Source organism: Xiphophorus hellerii, chromosome 9 (assembly GCF_003331165.1).
Source record: "Xiphophorus hellerii strain 12219 chromosome 9, Xiphophorus_hellerii-4.1, whole genome shotgun sequence".
Classification (NCBI taxonomy): Eukaryota; Metazoa; Chordata; class Actinopteri; order Cyprinodontiformes; family Poeciliidae; genus Xiphophorus; species Xiphophorus hellerii.
The window spans coordinates 30,613,374-30,635,147 of record NC_045680.1 but is presented as its reverse complement, the minus strand read 5'-3'; the positions used below and the strand labels follow the sequence as shown (position 1 = coordinate 30,635,147).

The 21,774-nt window shown below is 36.3% G+C and overlaps 4 protein-coding genes across 6 annotated transcripts; 2 read left to right on the top strand and 2 right to left on the bottom strand.

The window, feature by feature from the left end:
- The first annotated feature begins 518 nt into the window (after positions 1 to 518).
- c9h19orf25 (chromosome 9 C19orf25 homolog) lies at positions 519 to 2,541 on the top strand. The gene is made up of 3 exons (XM_032571060.1): positions 519 to 682; positions 1,141 to 1,319; positions 1,896 to 2,541. Exons 2-3 carry the CDS (start codon positions 1,178 to 1,180, stop codon positions 2,075 to 2,077), a joined length of 324 nt encoding a protein of 107 aa, XP_032426951.1. The 5' UTR covers positions 519 to 682; positions 1,141 to 1,177; the 3' UTR covers positions 2,078 to 2,541.
- Positions 2,542 to 3,493: 952 nt separating this feature from the next.
- Positions 3,494 to 12,901, bottom strand: reep6 (receptor accessory protein 6). 3 transcript variants are annotated; one of them, XM_032571229.1, is made up of 7 exons: positions 12,684 to 12,901; positions 8,340 to 8,433; positions 6,938 to 7,076; positions 5,837 to 6,005; positions 5,625 to 5,761; positions 4,948 to 4,970; positions 3,494 to 4,039 (listed from the first exon to the last, which is right to left on the bottom strand). In XM_032571229.1, exons 1-6 carry the CDS (start codon positions 12,814 to 12,816, stop codon positions 4,956 to 4,958), a joined length of 687 nt encoding a protein of 228 aa, XP_032427120.1. In that variant the 5' UTR covers positions 12,817 to 12,901; the 3' UTR covers positions 3,494 to 4,039; positions 4,948 to 4,955. The 3 variants fall into 3 exon arrangements, with proteins under 3 accessions (XP_032427120.1, XP_032427122.1, XP_032427121.1); XM_032571231.1 differs by lacking the exon at positions 12,684 to 12,901 and adding an exon at positions 9,559 to 9,735; XM_032571230.1 differs by lacking the exon at positions 4,948 to 4,970.
- A 1,142-nt stretch (positions 12,902 to 14,043) lies between these two features.
- Positions 14,044 to 16,560, top strand: LOC116725286 (interferon-induced protein with tetratricopeptide repeats 5-like). Its single transcript, XM_032571228.1, has 2 exons — positions 14,044 to 14,385; positions 15,111 to 16,560. The coding sequence occupies exons 1-2, from the start codon at positions 14,312 to 14,314 to the stop codon at positions 16,417 to 16,419; spliced, it is 1,383 nt and encodes a 460-aa protein (XP_032427119.1). The 5' UTR covers positions 14,044 to 14,311; the 3' UTR covers positions 16,420 to 16,560.
- A 492-nt stretch (positions 16,561 to 17,052) lies between these two features.
- On the bottom strand, positions 17,053 to 21,172 carry gpx7 (glutathione peroxidase 7). The gene is made up of 3 exons (XM_032571068.1): positions 20,926 to 21,172; positions 19,199 to 19,460; positions 17,053 to 17,770 (listed from the first exon to the last, which is right to left on the bottom strand). Exons 1-3 carry the CDS (start codon positions 21,079 to 21,081, stop codon positions 17,607 to 17,609), a joined length of 582 nt encoding a protein of 193 aa, XP_032426959.1. The 5' UTR covers positions 21,082 to 21,172; the 3' UTR covers positions 17,053 to 17,606.
- Positions 21,173 to 21,774: the final 602 nt, after the last annotated feature.

Sequence of the window (21,774 nt, the reverse complement as noted above, 5' to 3'; positions counted from 1 at the left end):
TTGTACCAATAGATGCTGTCCAGAGAAGACCAGGAACACCCTTCAAATGCTACAGTTTTGAAGATGCTCTGACGCAGTCATCTAGTCATCACATTGTCTTAATAGTTAATATATCCCACCTATTAACAGCTGCCAAGATAAAAAGAATATTTTACTTCACCTGTCAATGGTCATTATGTTATGTCTAATCAGCGCAAAGGAATGTTTTAAAGAAACAAAGATATTGGTGCGAAGTGATCTTTTATTTGAAAAAATCAGAAGAGAACTTCAAGAAGATTTTAATGGCGTTTGGCCAAAAACAAAATGGGTCATTACTGCCAACAGCTAGTAAGGGTGTGAATCAAGATAAGAGGCTCAAAAACAAACAAATAAAAGTTTTATTCTTTTAAGTAAACCGGTCAACTTCAATACAAAAATATGTTGTTTTTTTTTCTCTTGTGATTTAATCGGTTTCTGACATCATGGCAGACATCCTCACCTTCTTGTTCACCGTACCAGTGACGTGGCGTGTGACGCCATGACGCACGGCTGCTTACCCTTGGCTTCCGGTGACGTGGTTGCTAACTTGTGTTGATGTATTTTTCTCGTTTTTCTGTATAAGAAAGTGGGGAAAGTACGCCGTTGACGGAGTGAGCCAGACCCGAAACGAGTCGAAAAGCTTTCACAATAAACATAAACCTCGGTAAGCTCTGAAAAACATGGCTTGTTGTGGCGGTTTACAACGTAAACCAGAACCTCAATCAATTATTTCCAGAATTAAGCTACAATTTGTTGTCACCTAACGTAACGTTAATTATCGACACTCAAAGTATCTCACAATACATTTTACTTCGTTGTAAATCATTCGGCTGAATATTTATCTTTTTAGCTTGTATAGATTTTCGTGTTTTAGCGGTTTAAAGGGATTGTATATTGCTGCAGGGGTGATATGTTTCCCTGGATAGATTTTTGTTTAACTAACTCTGGCTTAAAATGATCTAGAATCTTGGTTATATTTGATATAAATAATTACTTTAAGACTTTAAAAAATATTCAGACTTCTTTATTCTGCAGAATAAAGAGAAAAATAGATCATTTTGATAACCAGGTTTACTGGAGCTGGAGGCACGGCTCTGTTTTCTAACTTCTTTATTCCTTCAGTATTTCAGGTGGAGAAAGTGTAGCATTGCTTGTGGAAATGAATATTGGCTCTAAAACTAAGAAACGGGTGGTTCTGCCCAGCCGACCCGAGCTCCCCACTGTGGATCAGCTGCTGGAGGACATCCACAAAGCTGCTCCTGATGACCCGGTTTTCAGCATCCTGGAGAAAACCGAGCAGAGTGAGTCCACACCGGAGACAAGTTGGTTCATATTCCCATCACCTGTTCCATTAATCCCCTTTAAAAACATTTTCATTTTTTAATTAAACTGGACCTCTTAACAGAAATAAGAGGACATGTATCAAATTCTTTTTTTAAACATTTCTGCAACAACACGATTGTTTTGCTTTTGTTTCTGAAGAAATCCAACATCATTAATTCCCCAATCAGACAAGATAAAGAAAAGAGGATTTCACTCTCCACGGGAAAAGAAAACTGGGTTTATCCGCCATGAAAGAAATGGGAAGACAGTTTTGAACTAATAATTCTGAGAATAAAAGTCATAAGATATAAAAGTTATAATTTCAAACTGCACATCTTGTGATTATGACTTTAAAACTCAATTTTAATGCTCATAATTACAACTTTTATACTTTTAATTATTGCTTTAAATCTTGTGATAATGAATTATACTTAATTGTGACATGCTCATAAGTATGTCACATATATTTAGAACATGCACTTTATTAACAGAACAAAAGTTCTGTGTGTTTGGATCCGACCCGCTGACCGGACGTTTGGACGTTCTGTGTTTAGCTTCGTCCCGGCCAGCGGACAGCGAGGCGGAGCTGCGGTTCCAGCAGAGCCGCCGCTATTTGGATCTGAACGGCCGACTGGAGGAGGCGCTGGGTCGGCTGCAGAAACAGAGGGAGGCGCTGCAGACGGCCGGGGGACAGCTGGACAGGACGGTGGAGGAGGTCAAAGGTCAAGTCTGCTGACTCAGCACATCCCAAAGAGACGCCGCTTCTTCTTCTCTTTAACTGAACTCTGCTACTGGAAACCCAGACAGACAGTGATGGCTGACCTCTGACCTCACCTGTAATCCCGCTTCATGGTCCCTGAATGTTTCTGATCATGAAAAGTGTTGCGATCTAAAGTCAGCAGTTTGACCGCGAAAATAAATGAGAAAATGTGCAGAAATAAAAATCAGAGTGGAAAATAAAAGTGAGAAAAAATGAAAATATTAATTAGTTTTTTCAATATTTGTTTTTGTGCAAAGCTTAATTCTTTATGTTTTTGTAAATAAATGTAAAACATAAAGCAGTGCATGTTTATTTCATTTTATTTCAATGATAACCTCTTGAGATGTTTTTGTGGGGGTCCTTACAAAAACATAAATATTAAAGCAAAAAATAATAAAATAAAACGGTTGATGAAAATAAATAATATTCAGGTACCCAAACCTTTTCTCATGTGTAGATGTTCGCCCTCATTTATTTAAACCCTTAATCACAAATTAATATTTCATTTCACTCAAAGTGAAACTGAACTTTTTTCCTCTAAATTGAGAAAAAGGAAACATGACAAGCTTCAACTCTGACATTTGGTTAAGAGAGTGGAGTATTAAGGTTTCCAGTTGAACAAAATGTTCACATGTATTCATTTGCAGAAACTGATCTGATCAAACTTAATTATTCCTGTGTTCGTAAATGTTCAATGTTTCCCCGTCCGCCATTTTTCCTGCTGCACCTGAAATATTTCTGGATTTCTGTTGGCAAAAGTTAGCATCTATATTTTCTATCGATGGAGTGAAATCATCAGTCCAGATATGACCGGGTTGCTCTTCTTCTACCCACCAGTAGATGGCGCTGTTGCAGAGAAATGGAAGTCTGGGGCTTTTCTGGACCGGTGTTCTGTTCTGTTCTGTTCTGTTCTGTTCTGTTCTGTTCTGTTCTGTTGTTAATGCAGATTTTCATGAAACAGCAGTAATTGCATTCAATTCCCTCAACAGAATGACACTAAAGTCACCAATAATGTTCTTTTTAAAACAATTTTTCTAATCAATTTGTTTAAAATTTTTCTTTGTATTCATCTTTATAAAATTTTAAAATAAAATTATCAATGAATAAGTTGATCAAAAAATTCCATTCTATTCTATATTAACAACCCCTGGGGGAAAACTGGATCCTCATTTCACTCATTTGTTTTCCTTTCTTAAATTCTTTAAATATGAATAAACTGTATTTATTTAAAAACAACAAATTTCATATATATATTTAACAAAAAATTACTTTCTAAAAAAGAAGTAATTTCACTTTAGCAACTCTAAAGTGAAATTAGAGTTGCTAAAGTTGCCACGAAATAAAACACGAAGTTTTATTTTGTGGGACTAAATAGAAAAAATTTCTCTGGTGTAGAAAAAGTTTTTAGTTTATTCCCAGAAATTTTTACTTTCTTCAAAAGTAAACTAACAGAGTTCAATGAATGGATGAGCCAAAGTTTGTTTTTCAGTAAAAAGGTCCTGGATGCCTCTGTGGTCTGACTTATAGTAAAATAAAAGCAGAAAAAGTGTCAAATAAATTGACAGCATTTCAGAGGCAAATAAGAAACAGAAATTCAAAGTGAACTGGTTCATTTTTGTAGATTCAGTTCTCTAATCTGAACTGTTAGAACCTCCAGTCATAGGATTTTATTTTTTATTTTTTTCCTGAATTTGTTTTGACATTTAGCTCGTAGATCAGACAGCAGCTTCCAGTATCTGTCTGATTTTCTAAAGACAATAAATGATCTCCAAATCATAAATTCAGATTAAATTCATCACCGTTCTACAAAAATATGGCCTTATAACCGAGTCTCTGTGACATAAGGAGCACTTTCTGTTTGGATCATTCAGGATAAAAACATCTCTGCTCCTCTTCCTCGCGGAGCATCTTCCTCTTCCTCTGCTGCTATCTGAACAACTGTTAAACACAAACAAGAAATTTTGAGTTATTTTGTGGATTTTTAAAAATGTTTCTTATCAAGTGTTTACTACTAAAGGGAAAAACAGCCGATACAAGTAATTTGCTGTTTTCTAAACTACTGTTACCTAAAGGAGATTTTTCTATTTTACTAGCATGAAAGTCAAATTTTAAAATACTTTAAAATTTGAACAGGGCTTTTCGAAAATGTAAAATAATCCAGGAAAGGAAGTGAGGACGTTCACCAAGCGTCTATAACCTGTTCATTCATCCAGCCTCCAGGGGGCGCTGTTTTAAAAGTGCGTGGTTCCCAAAGTCAGTGCTAGCTTGACATAGCACAGGTCGGTTTACAAGTTAAAACTTGATGAAAACTTGATATGAAGTTATCAAATTCAAAGGTGAGTTGCTTGATACTCAGGTTGTTTGGATCCTTTGTTGAGGATTGTTAATTTTACCGCTAGGATTTGTTTTTAGGTCCCGTTTGTGTCGATTTTATAACTCTGACGTTCGCCGGACGGAACTCCACAGTGGAATGTGGTTATTTTTAATACATTGTCTATAAAATTCTGTAACTTCTTGAAATAGGAATAGTATTTATTTCAGTTGATACTCAGTTAATTTTTTAAGTTAAATAATTCGGCTAAACTGCCATTGATCAGTTTATTTATTTTTAGGGTGTTTTTGACATGCTAATGCTAATCAATGAAATGCTTATGATGCCTGCCTTTGTTTTCTGTGACCAGTTGGGTGGATTTGGAGTTACGATCTACAGAGGAGAAATAAATGTTTTCAGGAGGAGGAAGGAAGTCTGTAGCTCAACATCAATAGAGAAGAAAACTACTCTGTTATTAAACCAGTTCTTTTTTTTATCACAAAACAGGATCTTTACCAACAACCGGCTCACTTACCAATCTGCTCACCCAAGAAAAGGCTGGAACAGGCGACAAACACGTCGGGATTAGAAGATTCACGCAAAAAAAGGTCTTACAGGTTGGTTGAGCAGTTCTACAGTCAGTACCAAACCCTGCAGAAGTAAAATCTACCAACCCAAACCACAAGCATGTACAACACCACAGCAGGCCCACTGGAAAAAAATCTTTGAAATTTGCTAGAAAAAACCCTCTAAAATATTTAGATTAGTCTCTAAAATTAAAAAAATAATAATATAAATTTGTACGTTTCACAAGTTGAACATTTCTCTTGAAACTCAACTTTTTCAGGAAAAACTTGTACAGTTTTAAATTTCAAAAGTTGAGCATTTTTGACTTTTGAACTCTGAAATTTCCAATAATTTCTTTTTAGAAAATTTCTGAGATTAACCTAAAATCCTCTGAGGTTTTTCTAGCAAATATTAAATTTTTCAAGCTCAGAAGTTTCCAAGTCTTTTCTAGAAAATTTCTCAGATTAATCCTAAACTTTTTTTGTACATTCTACGAATGTATTTTTTCTACAGTGGCCCTATAATGCGTCGTAGTAAACATGTTCTCCTGCACTGAAGGAACTGTCCTCTGTTTTTCTGAAGCATCATTCCACCATAGCAGCTATTTAAATCTGAGGAAGGAAGTGAGGAAACACATTTTCTTACCCTTCGTTCTTCTTCGCTCGGAGCAACTTTAGCGTTGGACGTTTCTCCGGTTAAACTTGGTAAAGTCTTCGGTTCAGGCGGGGCGACCGGCGGCATTGGTGTCACCAGAGTTTTGTTCTTCACCAGAGTGGATAGAACTCAAGAAGAAGAAGGAGAAGAAGTGTTAGCTTCCTGAAACAGGAGCGCCTGGGTTTCTACTGGTGCTAGGTTACCTTCTCTGGTGAGGTTCTCGGCGGCGCTCATGGCCTTCCCGCTCAGGTCGCTCACCATGTTGTCCACCGTGGCCTCATGCCGGAGGAAGACGGGCCGAACCACTTTGTTGTAAATGATCTGGGAGCCATTCCACGATATCGGAGCCATGCACCACAACAGGAACAAACACTGGAAACAAACACCAGGAAAACATCCAGAACCATTTCCCACACTTTGTTGAATTTTACATTTATTCCCAAAAAGATACAACTGACACGACGCCACCTGCCAATCATTCCAGTGGGTTTGTCAGAAACTGACCAGTCGGTGGTCACTATTTAAGTATATGCCCCTTATCTGGAGGAACCAAACCTCAGGCAACGTTGCCAGAGTTCGTTATTGCTAACGCTGTAATGAACAGAGTTCGTTAGGAAAGAAAGGTCCATGTGGAACATGCAGCCTTTACCCAGAGCGTTTAGAGAGTGGAATACAATTTATTACATTTCCAAAACCCAAACGGAGTCTGGAATAAATGGATCAAGGCCTGCAGCCGACCTCATGTCCTGTCCAATGAAACTGATCAATGGCAACTACCACATGTTAGTCAGCACGAAGGTAACTGGCAGTTAACATCCAATTTTTTGTCAAAACTACACTTATTTATTGTCAAACCAAAGACCAATAATGCTCTATGGCAGCATGAAAACGTGTGCTGCAGTAACTGCAGATTTATATTTAAGAATCTTTTTATTCTAATGTTTATCTTTAAGCATTTTCCTGGAGGCAGATTTTCACAAGCTGCTATTATTTAACCTGACGCAGCGTTCACACTAACACCCAACGAGACTTTCTGCTCCTCATTCTTCCTCTTGCTGAGAAAAACTCTGATTTTAACGATGATTTCTCCATTGTTTCCTGCCATCAGCCTCGCAGACCTGATGTACGACTCTGAGAAATGTTTTGCCTCAGTGTTTGCTGATAAGGCAAAAATAACTCAGAAATGCTTTTCGTATCGCGTAGAGTTCCTCTACCTCTGCCATCATAACTGTCTGTTTGTCGGAGGTCTGGGGGCCGGCGTCATGTCAATTTTTGTTTTTTGAAAACTCTGGGTGTGTCCTCACCTTAAATGCGTAGTAAAACGGGAACCAGTAAAGGAAAATGTCGGAGAAGAACTCGCCCAGGCTGAAGACGCCGTACACCACCCAGTAGGTCAGCCATTTTGTGTCGTCTTCTTTGCAGGGACTTTCGATGGCTTTGATTCTGCAGAAAACCAGAACTTAAGTTCCAACTGAGACAGGACTGGAAACAACAGGCAAAAAATGAAGAAAACTTTCCACATCCGTTTCTGATTGACAAAAAATTATGTTTGACGTTTTCTATCAAATCCAGCAGATTTTATCCGATAAAATACAGATTTACCAAAAACGTTCAGTTGATATTCATTAGGAAAACCAACTGCAGTGAATAAATTGGACCAGAGCAAAGGTAATGTTTAATCACAGACACATTAATAACGGTACATTCATCCTGTAAAATGAATAACTGAAGTTTATTTCTGTTATTTCCTCTGACGGATTAACAGATGAAGAAAAAGATTTTCATTACAAGAATAAAGTTTTACATCAATAAAGTTTAAATAATATGAGAATAAAGTTGCGATAATACATGAATAAAGCAATATTACCAGAATAGTTGTAATAATATGAGAATAACATAAGATCACAATATTAAAGTCACAATAATATGAGAATAGTTGCACTGACTTTGATTTTATATTATTTCGACTTTGTTCTCATCACTTTATTCTGGTAATATTACATTTTGTATTACAAATTTATTTTTATATTGTTTTGACTTTATTGTCTTATTATTTCAGCTTTGTTTTTATATTATTTTGACTTGTATTACAACTCGTAATATTACAACCTTGTCATATTACGAGTTTTTGTCGTACGGCTTTATTCTGGTAATATTTTATTCTGCATATTGCTTCTCGTATTACAACTTCATTCTTGCAGTATTTCAACTTTTTGGTCATAAATTTTTATTGTCGTATTACGACTTTATTCTCATATTATTTCATCTGTGTTATGAGTCTATGAACATTTAATACTGGAACTGGAAGACATTTTAAATATCCAAACTGAATAAACAAGAAGCAACAAATAAATGAATTATGAAATCTCTGTAAACAAAACTGTCCTTCAAAATAAGGGCTGGTTGAGACCAAAACACCAGAATGAAAATCTTCTAAAAAAATCATCCAGTTTTTGGTAGAAGGAGAGAAAATAAAAATAAAAATGATTGAGCTTGTTTTATTGCTAAACATTATAACTTTATTCTTATAATAAAACTTTTTTTTTTATCCTAGCTCAAGTACTCTGCCATAAGATCTTATAATATAATATTCTAACATAAATTTAGTTTTTAAAACATACATCTGCTAATATTACTCACTTCTATATGCTTTCATTCCCACATGTTGTTGGAGCATCAACAGAAAAACGGAGGAATAAAACTCACGAATAATAAGCCGGATAGACGAAGCCGATCAGGTTGCAGAGCAGCGAAGCTCCATATCCATAAATCAGGTAAAGTCCAGTCAGCGAGACGGCGCCTGGACAGACACATCCAGTTTATATCACAACCATTCACAGCAAATGACGTCTGGAGACACATTACAAAAAAAACAGGAACTTTTCAGGGAATAAAGCCGAACTGCAGCAAGTCAAAATAAGAATAAAGTCGTAGTAGTACTAGAATAAAGTCATATTACCAGAATAAACTATAATAAGAGAATAAAATTGTATGACAAGTCATAATTTTATAATAAAGTTATAATAACATGAAAATAAGCTCATTATGAAAATAGTCACAATACAAGAATAATTCTAATAGTTCAGGAATAAAGTCATGAAAATGAAGCCATATACAACAAAGTCGTAATAATAATAGAGAAAAGCAATAATAGAAAAACAGTCATATTAGAGTAAAGTACCAATAAGAATCAGACACAATAAAAAGTTATACTGTAAGAAAAAAAGTTGGAATAATATGAGCAAAATGTCGTGTGACAAACTCAGTAATACGAGAATAAACAAATGTCCTATTTGAAAGATAATTTTCTAACGGGACGTAATCTTTGAGTTTAAGAGCATCAAGTAAAAAAATATTTAGTAAAACATTTACTCAAGTCCTGAGTAACTTCAATATTTAAAATTTACATCATCAAATGAACCAAAATATAAAATTAAGTGGAAATTTTGGTATTTTAAAGACCAAAATAACAATAATTCATATAAATAACAAAATCAAGCAAAAAAAAAAAAAAGTTTCCAAATCAGTTTCTTTTAATGAAAAAGTTATAAAACTTGAACAGAAACTGCAGGTGTGTGTCTGTTTGGTGAATTTCTGGTTAAAATGGTTGTTTTTCATTCAGTGGGTAGAAAATCCACAGAGTAGCAAAACTTCAAGTAAGAGTAGAAATACTTCATAATAAAAGTAAAAAGTAGTGAAAGGTACATTAAAAAAAAAAGTTACTCATGTAAATGTAAGTAGTTAGAACCCAACTCTGCACATTTACAAAACAACACAGAACATTGAGTGAGAGATTAGTATTTTAATCTCAGGTTGTGTTATTGTGGGATGATTTCATGTTAGTTTAGAGACTTTTTGTTAATTATAAAGTGACTCTGAGGCTGAAACAGTTTTAGAAACTCCGTCCCACCATAAATCCTCCTACCTCTGATCAGCTTACGCTGCTGTTCAGTCATGGAGGCCGTCCTGCTCTGCTGCCGGGATAATCTGCCTCCGCGTCAGCGCCCGGAGCCGGAGCAGCGGCCGCCTGGCACCGGTGACGTCATCGCTGCGTCACCGCCACGCTGCTGCCTGCTTACTGGTGTTTCCCTCGACGGCCCGGCCTTAAAGGCTTTTATTTCAATTAGGGCTGCCATTATTTTAGTAATTGAAAATTAGATTTTTGAGTTAACCACTGAAGCCTTTTTTTTTTATTAAACATTAGAAATTAACTAAAAGATGCAAATAAATAATTCAGCTTTTAAATAAGAAACATTTTAATCCCTAAAAGGAAACAATATTTCTGTAATCTAGTGTTTCTCAAACTTTTAACTCATTTAACAAACACTAAACTAACTTTAAATTACCCTGCAATAACAACATCTTAATCTGACCTGAAGTGGAAATATTAGCCTCTTAACTCACTTATTGTTATGAACTCAGGATGTTTTGAGTTTTTTACAGATTCTGAAAGTTAAATTCTAAGCTTTCCAATTATGTCGAACACAGAAATAAAAAAATAATCTATTTACTACCAAGTGTGTGCATTAGTGACATTTTAGGTCCATTTGTAATTTAGAAGCACAAAAACATAAAGATGTGTACTTATCTAATGTATTTAATCGTGTTTAATAAAATAAAAATAACAATAGCTGTTTTAACAGTCCTTTGGTAAGCTAGCTGTAGCGCTGCTGTTCTGACGATCTGAGCTACCTCATCAGATTTTCCTACAGTAGCACGGATAGATGGCTAAGACTGTCTGTCGGTGCTACCCGTCTAAAACTGCTACCGTCATGTTTACAAACAAAACTATAGCAGGTTGTTATTGTTATATATATTGGATAACATTATTCGAGTGACGGTACTGAAGTGGAAGCTTAGCAGTTATGGTTAGCTTAGCATTGGAACAATTTATATCCATGACGAAACCACAAGAAGATCACTTCCTTCTTCTGAATATCCTACCTGTTTAAAATGAAAAGCTGTAGATGTATGCACTAATCCTTTATTAGAATATAATACCTGTTAAAAAATGTTTTAAACACAAAGGTGTTTGTAAGAATAAAACAGTATCAGACAAGGGAAACGCGTTTTTATTGGAATTAAATTAAACACAGACATCAGATCACCGCAACTCTTTTTTTGCGCATTAATACGTTGCATAACAGACTTTATCAAATGCAGCCACAATGTGTCACCGAACTGCGAAGGTCATTGTGTTCCTGAAATGGTAGAATATGATTAATATACACTAATATTACACTAATATTACACCGCTTCAGTCCCACATCTATTTAGCAAAGTTTAATAATAAAAAAAAGCGTGTGATTAAACTAAAATATTTTGAAATATAGGGACAAAATAGCCCAAAACAACATATTTTGTCCTGATTAACCACCAAACTATGACTTGTTTACAGTAGTAACGACTTTGCAGACGGCAAACTAAAGCCATTTATAAATAAATGTATAAGCTGCCTGTCATGTAAAGTAAAAACATGAAGTAATACAGCAGCTTAATGAAAGCCAGGTATAAAATAAATTAAATAAAGCTTACCGTAAACTTCGATGAAATAAAACACATGAAACAAAACTTCCACAGGTAGGACGGATTTATAAGAAATCTGCTGAGTAATCAGTTTGTGACGTAGCATCGATGTGCGCATGCGCATTGCCGCGAGGTAGGACGGGTTTAAGGGTAGCGCAGATAAACAGAACACCGCACTTTTTCTTTTGGACTTTTTTTTTACTTTGACTGCAAATAAACGGTCGTTTACATGCAGTACCCTGCTCACCACCAGGGGGCGCAGTGTCAGAAAGACCGCCCTAAAGGCTTCACTTTTAATTTCAGTTAGGATTATTACGATCATTTTAGTTATCGATTAATCAGATTTTTTTTAAAGTATATTAAACCAATTTTTCAATTAACTACTTCAGCCTCTTTTATACAATATTAGAAATACATAAAAGATGCAAATAAACAATTCAACTCTTTTTAAAATAAACATTTTACAATAAAGCTCCCCTTGTAGAAAGCTAATAAATACTTCATAGTTGTCATTAATTAAGCTCTTAATACTTTCTAAATAATTAATAACTGTTTATTATGCATTAATTAAAGGTGAGGAGACCAAATCTACTGGTTTCTTGTCAAATAATGAGCCAGATCTATATATTTAATCTAGAGTTGCTATACTAAACATTTCAGATACATTGAAAGAACAATAAGCAATTGTATTATTTTTTTTACCATACAGTCTAATTCTCACCCTTACTTAATGCATAATAAACAGTTATTAATGCTTTATAAATTCTTTATAGTTGACTTAATAACATTTATTAACTATTTATTAGCTGTCTATAAGGGGAGCCTTATTGTAACGTGATGCTGAAACATTTTATTGCCTAAAATGAAATAACATCATTAAAGCCATTTATATTAGCAGCTAAAAACACTTTGAACGTCGACATGTGAAAAACTGAATTTTTCTGTTTGACTGAACGTCAATGCAGTGCAAGGTTGTTTTGTTTGTTTTTATTTATTTAACCAATTAATTATTGGGAATTAATAGGTTCTTAATAGAATCATTTGAACCAGGTGAAGCTAAAAATGTTTGTATTGTAGTTTCTCAGCTCTATCTTTTGATTTGCTCTTGAATGATGATTTTTTTTTTGCACTTTCTTTAACTAGGAAAAATTGACAGATCATGCTAATATGATATTAAAGTATTTATAAACTGTCCAAATTTTGTCCTGCCACAAATCTACAAAAACTGCTGAAGCTCAGAAGTTTGACGATACAGTAAACTAAATAAAAAGTGTTGGTATCGGCAATACTTGGTATCGGATCAATACCAAAATAAGCATCCACCTAGCATGCTTATTTAGCATGTAGCCCAACTAGCAGGCTGAGTTGTAAAGTGTCTTCCTGAAGTCGGTTCAGAAACACTGGATTTCAAACCGTCTAACCTGCTGTTTGACATGTTCAGGTTCCGGTTTTCCTGCGCCTAACGAACCGTAATACAGAACCGTCATCTGAACAGACCAGATTACTGAACGGTTTCTGGTTTACCGAGGGCGATGACCTTCTTCTTGATTCCCGTCTTCTCCTCCAGCTTCCCCAGAACATCCGTCACCACGTTCTTCTCGTTGAGAAACTTTTCTGCTCGGTCCTTGATGGAAGCGAAGACGTTCCACAGCCCCATTATTCCTCAGTGACCTGGAGGCGGCCGAAAGCGGAGAGATAATCCTCTGACAGAAGCAATCTGATTTAATCAAGAGGTAAAGCTCTGCTGCAGGGAGGTGGAGCGCCTGGGCGTTGGCAAATAAACACAAAAGAGAGACCCGTCTCTTTAATCAGACTTTTTAATTTTGAAGAAATTAAAACCAGTTTCAGATTAGTTTGTGCAGCAGGATAAGTTTGCAAGTGGCTCTTTGGGCTTTCCACAGTAAAAGTTAATAGTTATGATTAAAAATTAAAGAGAACCAGATAACTAATTCGGATTTGCATTTAATTTAATTTCCACAAAGAATGACACTAAATGAAATTTTAGATCTGTTTCCTGTCCAATGCATGAAAAGACATTATTCCTCTTTTTACTAAATTTTATATTTCTTTATTTTAAATCCTAAAAGTAGAAAAAACGGTGGATTTTTAATAACTATAGTAATAATTTCCTATTGTAGATATTTATCTAAAATTATAAGTTGTCTTTTTTTCAAAATGTGACATTTGCCTGACAGTAAAACTGGCCCTTTAGATTACAGTAGATTTTTATTTTTTATTTCTTTAATATTAAGGTTGATAACCTTCCCACATGCTAAGTAATCTAGCATACACCTTAGTTATCATGTAGCATCTAGCATAGTTATTTTGTTGGATTAGCATTTAGCTTTGACAGCTTTTTCTTGTAACAAATTCATCACGCTTAATATTTCATTAATAATATCATGATGAGTTAGCATGTCCAAAGTTATATCTCCTCGATAGCATGTAGCATGAAGAGCTAGCATAATTTGGCTAGTCACTATGTGGTAAAGTTAGCTTACTTAATTAGCATTTAGCATACATAGCTGTGACGGAATAAGGTCACTATGCCTACTTTGCATGTGCTATGGTGTACGGTGCTGAGTTAGCATGTCAAAGTTATGTTAGCATAAAAAACATGCTTAATTAGCATGTAGTAGATTTATAACACTTAAGCATTTAGCTAGGTTATCAGGGTTAGTCAACATGGCTAGCTGGAAAACTACAGAGCTGAATATGAACGTTTGACCTTGAATTATCTGAGCACAGTGGATCCGTTTATTTAGGGAAATCAAATTATTTCTGTTGAATTTGATTTTATGTTGTATCTTTTGTTGTTGAACTAAAAATAACATCTTTTTGCTCTGATTCATATTTCTATGAAATATTAAAGTGAACTGTGGTGATGTCATTTAGAGCTGACACACACAGAGAAGACTTTGACCCGAACATTTACAGCTCTGCTTGAACTTTGACCTTTCATGTCAAAATGACTCGATACATTCGCCGTCGTTCCAGGATAAAAACTGTTCAGTCAGATTTCATTCTTCGTTAAACTCAGCAGCTTCCTGTAGCATCAGATCAGTCCTGAGTTAGTTTCTCGTTCATTAGAAAAGAGAAACGTCTCGACCAGTGAGACTTTATTTACAGGAAATTCAACATTACTGGTTTTTATGGTGCCGCGCCTAAAGAGCAGAACAGAAAGATCCAGAAAGTCACAGAATCCGGACAACGGCTGCAGGATGAGGTCCGTTCCCTGAAACACTTTCAGATTTTTGCTTTTTCTCGTTTCTTCTTAAGGATTTCTCTTTCCCTCTTTACTCATCTATACTACCTCATATCAGGGCCATTTTATATTGAACATGTATATTTCTTCCAAAAAGCTCAGAAATGTTAAGATTAATCTCAGGAATTTTCCAGAAATCAAAGTTGGAGATTTCTGAGCTTTTTGAGCTCAGAAATGTTGATTTTTCTAGAAAACCTGAAATTTTTTCACCATTTATTTCTAGTAGATTTCTTCTGTCTGAATATTTTTTACTTTAGAAACTCAGATAATTTCCACTTTTTTTCTAGAAATTTTTAGATTAATCTCAGTTTTTGTCTCACAATTTTCAACATTACTAACTCAGAAATTTTCTGGGTTTTTTTCTAGAAAATTTCTGAGATTAATCTCCAAATTTCAGATTTTTTTCCCCAATTTTCAACGTTTTGAGCTCAGAATTTATTTATTTTTTCTGAGAGTAATGTCAACATTTCTGAGATTTTTCCAGTTATCAAATTTTTGATTTTGAAATTTTGTATTTTCCACTTTTTTGAGAAAATTTTAGGTTTTTTGGCAGAAATTTATTTTTTCTCTTCTTATAGGCTGTTGTACATTCATCCCTCTGCTGCTCCTCATCCTCCTTTTTCTTCCTTTTCTCTTACTTTGTTCTTCTCAGTTCTGTAGTTTTAAACCTTTCATCGATCTTCCAGCGCCTTTCGGACTCCATCACAGCTGGAATCTGACCTGGAATCCCACCTGGAGTCCTTGGAGTGCCATTTCACGTGGGATCTGGACCTCAGCAGGTCCAAGCTGCTGTGTCTCCGGGATGCGCTGGAGGACATCGGTCCAGAGTTGGGCTACTGCTGGCTGGGCCACATCTACAACCTGCAGGGCTTTGTCCACCATCAGCTGGGCCTCCTGGAAGACGCTCGGCGTTTCCTCTGCAGGGCGGCTGAGGCTTTCCGCCAGCTGAGGAACACCGTCTCAGACGAAGGCCCCTGGTTGGTGGTGAACTACGGGAACATGGCCTGGCTGCACTACCGGCTAGGGGAGTGGGCGCGTAGCAGAGAGTACTTATCGAAGGTTGGAGCTCTGATGACGGAGTACCCGTCTCCATCTGCAGACGATCCGCACCCGGAGATCTGCGCTGAGAAAGCCTGGACTCTGATGAAGTTCAATCAGAAGCTGCTGGCTGTAGATTATTTCCAGAAAGCCATCAGGATGCAACCAGACATGGTGGAGTGGCACACCAGCCGGGTGCTAGCGTTGGTCGAAGCCTCTAAAAAACAAAACCTGGACTCTGACATCCTGGAGAAGGTGAAGATCGCCAAACAGCACGACCCGGAGAACTTGTACCTCGTTGCTCTCTACCTGGAAGCCCAAGCCCAGAAAGGAGCAAGGATTCACGATGAAGCACAAAAACTGGCGTGGAAAGTGCTAGCAAAGCCGGTTAGCAGCTACAGCGGCGTGAAACCGTTGCTAAGGCTCTACCGGACCCACGTCTCCATGGACGAAGCTGTTGATTTAGCAGAAGAGGCTCTGGAGAGACAACCCAAAGCGCGACACATCAAGAAATGCGCCGCAATCTGCTACAAAAGGAAAGTCTTTTCCCAAAGCAACAATCACCTGGATCGCAGCCTAATGGACAGAGCAATCAGTCTTCACAAACAAACCATCGCTCTCTACCCTCACTCCTCCCTTAAGATGCAGATATCTTTGGCAAACATGTATGTGAAATCAAACCAGCGAGTTGAAGCCGAAGATGCGTTCGAGGAGCTGCTGAGAAGAAACTTGGATCCCGAAGAGGAGCAGATGGTTTGCAGCTTCTATGCTAAATATCTGCAGTACAGCCAGAAGGAGAGGAAGAAGTCTGTCCGGTTCTACATGAGGGCAGCAGCAATTCCTCACCATAGCTTCTACCGGGACGACAGCATCAGGCGGCTGGAGAGGATGAGCGAAGAGAAACGGCAGCCAATGAGCGGAGACATAGAAGACTTCCTGGTTCATTTGTCCATCTGAAAGCCTAAAGTAGTGAGAGATTCTGCCATTTTATAGCATAGTCAAGTAACAATGTTACCTTCAGATGTCATAAAAATGTTACATATATAAAAGATGACTTTAAAGAAATTTTATTTCATAATGTAACACCTTAAAATTGGGCCTCTGTCTCTTTAAGAAGCTCCTGCTCTTTCTGAAGCTCCGCCTCCAGAAGTAGCTTACACGTTTTACCAGCGTTGCTCTGAGAAGCAGCTCCTATAATGAGCTCAGCAGCTCCACTAGGTGTTTGCTAATTGCTGCTGGCTAGTCTGAAGGAGCTGAGTGGGGGAGGAGCTTTGCCTCGTAGGTGGGGGTAAGTCCACCCAGGCGTTTTGCACAGTTGAATGGTTGCCATGGAGATTAAAGGATTTCTCAAACATGCATGAAGGAATCAAAGCAACACTCCAGGTGTGTTTTTGATGATGGAAAAACATCATAACATGATGAAAAGTTTAAAACTGTCAATTTTATGTCATTCTACCCCTTAATAAAATGGTCCATTACATAAGATTTGCATTTTGTGCATTTTTATTCTTCCATTTGGATCTCAATTGCTTAAAAAACAAGTATAAAAAAACACCCAGACTGTTTTGGAAATGAATTCATGTTTTTTTAAAATGAGCCGTTTCAAAAACCTCATTTGTTGAGCCACAATTGACGGGCACCGTTACCTAGCAACCCCAGCAGAATTCCACCCGTTGCCTAGCAACCCAGGCTGAGCTTCAGCACCTTTGGTCAGCTACACCCAAGGTGTAGCTGTAAACCCGTAAATCTGACGCTGAATGGATACAAAAGAACTTTGCACTAATTTGATGGTTAAATAACAGATTAAAAAGTAAATATCTGTTATTGAGCTCATTTATGTTTTCATTTATTTAGCAGGAAAAGGGGTTTCTGAATTGAAAATGTTGCTTTTTTGTCAATATACTGTAGTCTTCAATTAAATTGCGATTAATGAAAGACTCTGCAATCGAGTCCCACCTACCAGTGAATCACAGTGAAAGTTTATTAAAAACAAGCTCTTTGGTTCAAAAGTGTTCCTAAAAACATCCGATTTTTTTTGAAAGAGTGAATGGTGTTGGATCAGTGCACTCAGAAAGTAGCCGGAGCTGCTGCGGATAAAAGTGGAAATGTAAAACTTGTGTTCAGTTCATGGAGGAGACGGAGAGCTAAAGCTCTTCCTTCTTCTTCAGGATTATCTGCCGCACCATGTCGGCGATCTTCGGCCGGATCTCCGTGACGGGAACCTTCGGGCCCCAGGCGTCCACCACTCTGCCATCAACGTCGATGAGGAACTTCCAGAAGTTCCAGTCAGGCTCTTTTCCGGACACGTCTGCACAGAAAGAGACTTTTAAAACATTTCCTGCTTTTCTTTGCAACGAGGAAAAACAGAAAATATTTAGATTCCAAAGAAACGAGACGTTGGTCGCTCCACATCGGACTAGGACTTTAAACAATTATTTTAGTAATTTATTGATTATTCTGACAATTAAGCAAATAGAAAAGTATTTGTTAGTAAATAAAGTCAGTATAATAAATACACAAAAGAGAAAATGCTATTAAAAATATTTATTTATTGCTTAAAATACAATTAAAATATCACTTAGTCTGAAGTTGGGAAGTATTTATTTTTATGTGCAAACATTTCATTTTTCCAAATTAACACTTATTTTTTTACAGGAAGCAATATTTTTTATGATACTTTATTTTCAGTCTCAAGTTTGAAGTATGAAAAAGCTTTTCTTTTATGAGCTAGCTGTTTCTAATCTTAAATGATTTTTTTCTCAAGAGAGAAAATGGAGCAGGAAGATATTAAATATATCAGAATATGAGGTCAGACATTAGGGAGTTTTTTAACTGATAGTCTAAAGTAATGTATCGGGATCGTTCAACTGGAGTTAATTAATCGGCTTGAGTCGGGATCGGACACAATGTTTACATATGTAAACGTAAACAAAAGGGGAAAAAATGTTAATTTCTGCCAAAAACCTCAGAAATTTGTAGATTAATTTCAGAAAATTTCTAGAACAATTAAGGATATTTATGTTTGAAAAGCCAAAATTTTGCTAAAAATACAGAAATTTTGAGGTGATTATCAGAAATATTCTAGAAAAAACAGGAATATTTTTGTTTCAAAAGTCTAACATTTTTTACTTTTGAAATGCCAAAATTTCCAAGTTTATTTCCCAAAAATGTCTGAGATTAATCTCAAAATTTCAGTTTTTTTTCCAAGCAGATTTTTGACATTTGAAACAGAGAAATGTAGAAGGTTCTTTCTCGAAATTTTTTTAGATTAATCTAAATACCCGAGTCTTTCTCTAGAAAATTTTTAACTTCTGAAAATCTGAAGTTTTTTTCTAAAGCATCTCTGAGATTATTTGGTTTAATTTTACTCATTTTTCTTCCTTACTGTATCTAAACTGGCCTGAATACAGTTGGATTTTTCTTTGTGTAATTTTTTCCAGATTATTGTTATTTTATTAGGGCTGATCTAATATCTAATGTTTCCTGCTGATGTGTTGTGAAACACCAACTCTGTGTTTTACACGCTGAGTTGTTTGTCTCTGTCTCAGCGTCGCTTCCCTTGCTAACTTCCGTAGCTGCTAACAGCAGTTAGCATTGTCAACATTACCGGGTCAAAGCGTTGCGCAACAAAAAATACAAATCATCCGCCTGGAACTCATGGCGTTAAGTGATAAAACATAATTCAACGAAGCTTTGATCAAAAATCGATGTCCTGGAATCGATACTCGGGACTCACCTGCCAGGTGTTTGTAGACATTGTTGGCTCCTGTTCCAACCACGGCGATTTTGCTGAATAGCGGGAAGGAGACTCCGTACACGGTTCGCACGAAGCTGTCGATGTCCTTGTCGCTGCCGGGCTCCTGCTGGCCGAACTGGTTGCAGGGGAAAGCCAGGACGTTGAAGTGAAACGGACCGAAGTCCCGCTGCAGCTGCTGCAGGTCTCGGTAGTGCTGGTCGGTGAAACCGCACTCGCTGGCGACGTTCACCACCAGGGACACCTGAGTCCGCAGAGACACCAAATCAGTTACGACTGTAACTAAACGCTTAAAGAAGCTTACGGAAACTCATTGGTGCCAAGGTTGTCGATTCAAAATTGACTGAAATGTGCATCTTAATGGTTTCTGGACAAAGTTTTAATGGTCAGAAGTCTTCAGATCTAAGAAAACAAGCTGTTAGCAGAGGTAGGCATATTTCTGCTATTAGTGGAGCTAAATCTTTGATTAGTGCCAAAGCGTTTTTGCCAACTTTGCTAATGTTTAGCACACATAGCTTCCAGTAAATTAATTTTTCCAGATAAATTCTGAAGTGATAATTTACTCGGCTGTTTTGTAAACTGTCAGTTCAGTAAAATTTTACATCTGTGTTGAGGTTTTAGTATCGACTTAAAAATTTTGTGAGCAAGCTACATATTTAGCTAGAAAAGTGTTTGTAGACAACTATATATTGCTAAATATTCCAAATGTTTTAACCAAAATGGTTCAGCTACCTAAGTAGCAAGCTAAATACTTAGCTTGAATCATAAATATTTAGTTTGAATAGTTTAGTAGTTAAACTAAATATTTATTAACAAAATAGTTTTTCTTGAAGTAGAAATACTTAATGCAGTATTCACGCTGTAAGCTAAATATTTAGCATGCTAATTACATACTCAGTTTGAAACTGTGACGTTTATAAATAAATTAATATTATGGTTAAAATGTGACTGAAAAATTAACCCAATTTTTTCCTATTAGGCTAAATAACCCAAATCATTACTTTTAATTTTTGACTAACTTTACAAACTGCATCCCATATTAGACAAGAATGTGGTGAAGACGAGACACTTAGCAAGAAAGCTATTGAGGTTTGAACATGCTGACTGCTAAAAACTACTCCATACAACCCCGGACTGAAAAAATGATGTTTTCAGGCAGGATTATGAACAAATTAGTTCAAGCAGCAGCAAAAACAACCAAACCGCAGGAAAACAAATCAGACTCCAAACGTTATTACACGTCAAGACAAAACAATTGAAGCTTATAACAATTTTATTTCTTTTTATGTTTACTTCAAAAGTCTTAACATTTTTCTACTTTTAAATTATATCCTCTAATGATATATTTTTGCCTTATATTCCTTAAGTTTCACTCATCATACACTCCAGCTGGTATGAAAAGCATTTTTTCACGAAAATCTATAAGTTTAATAAATAAAAAGTGCAAAACGTAGCCATGCAAAGTGAAATATCCGTAAATGGTCATAGGAATGTGTTAGTTTTGTGTTTTTAAGTGACGGTTAGACAGAAAGTGATGATCCGTACCTGGTTAGAATGAAATCTACGGAGCTGCTGCAGCTGCAGGCCTCCTGCCACGTAGGCTGCAGCCAGACATCCCGAGCAGAGCCGCAGTTAGCCACATCTACAGATATTAGGAGGAAAATTCACATGCAAGCATTCAGGCATGCAGCTAAATGAACCGGACTCACCGAACCGCGGTACTTCTCCAAAGAAACCAGCTTCCCTCTGCTGTTTACCACCTTAAAAGTGTAAAAGTCTTTTTGTTTGCTCTCTGTCAGGCCGATGAAGAATATTAGTAACAATAATAATGTTGCCGATGTAACGGAGAACGCAGCGGGAAGCATCTTAAAAAACAAACTGCCAACTCAACAGAGGAGAGAGAGACGCGTCAAAACTCTGAGCCGCAGTCGAGCTGCAGCAGCCAGGACGAGACTTCCGGTGCCCGTTAAAGTATGGAGCTAGATTAGGGCTTTGTTTGTTCCCCCCAAAAAATGAAAGTGGGAAAAAAAAAGTTTTGAACTTGAGAAATTATTTTAAAACTGAAAAATAATTTTACACTTGAAAAAGATTTGCAACAAAAAAGATTTGAAACCAAAAAAATAATTTTGAAAATTTGAAAAGTTATTTTGAAATTGAAAAAGCTTAAAACTGAAAAAGATTTGAAATTGAGAAAAACTGAAACTAAGACAAAGTTTGTACTTGAAAAAAGATTTGAAACTCAACAATTATTTTGAAACAAAAAAAAAGTTTGAAACTGAAAAATTAAAAACTGAAAAACAGATGTTTAAACTGAGAAAAAAAAGTTCAAAACTACTTTTTGGATTCAAGTTTTTTTCTTCCTTTGAACAAATTTTACGGCCCTAATTTAACTCCATTTTAATGCCTTCAAAATAAAAGTGCATTTAGGGAAAAAACTTCCCATAACAATCATTTTTTGTTTTTCATTTAGAGGTATCCCACTTCTCAGTAAAATAACATAACCGACACTTTCTTTAAAAGTAATTATGCTGAGTTATTCATAAACTGGTCCGTTTTTC

Bases quoted from the DNA above. Each gene is read 5' to 3' on its own strand.
- c9h19orf25 (XM_032571060.1), top strand. From the start codon at position 1,178: ATGAATATTGGCTCTAAAACTAAGAAACGGGTGGTTCTGCCCAGCCGA. The intron at 1,320-1,895 runs GTGAGTCCACAC...TTCTGTGTTTAG, and splicing joins CCTGGAGAAAACCGAGCAGA to CTTCGTCCCGGCCAGCGGAC.
- reep6 (XM_032571229.1), bottom strand. From the start codon at position 12,816: ATGGGGCTGTGGAACGTCTTCGCTTCCATCAAGGACCGAGCAGAAAAG. The intron at 7,077-8,339 runs GTGAGTTTTATT...GGTTTTCTGCAG, and splicing joins GTCTATCCGGCTTATTATTC to AATCAAAGCCATCGAAAGTC. The intron at 5,762-5,836 runs GTAACCTAGCAC...CTTCTTCTTGAG, and splicing joins CGAGAACCTCACCAGAGAAG to TTCTATCCACTCTGGTGAAG.
- LOC116725286 (XM_032571228.1), top strand. From the start codon at position 14,312: ATGGTGCCGCGCCTAAAGAGCAGAACAGAAAGATCCAGAAAGTCACAG. The intron at 14,386-15,110 runs GTCCGTTCCCTG...TCGATCTTCCAG, and splicing joins GACAACGGCTGCAGGATGAG to CGCCTTTCGGACTCCATCAC.
- gpx7 (XM_032571068.1), bottom strand. From the start codon at position 21,081: ATGCTTCCCGCTGCGTTCTCCGTTACATCGGCAACATTATTATTGTTA. The intron at 19,461-20,925 runs GTGAGTCCGGTT...CTGCGGACTCAG, and splicing joins TGGAGAAGTACCGCGGTTCG to GTGTCCCTGGTGGTGAACGT. The intron at 17,771-19,198 runs GTGAGTCCCGAG...CTTTCTGTGCAG, and splicing joins TGTCTACAAACACCTGGCAG to ACGTGTCCGGAAAAGAGCCT.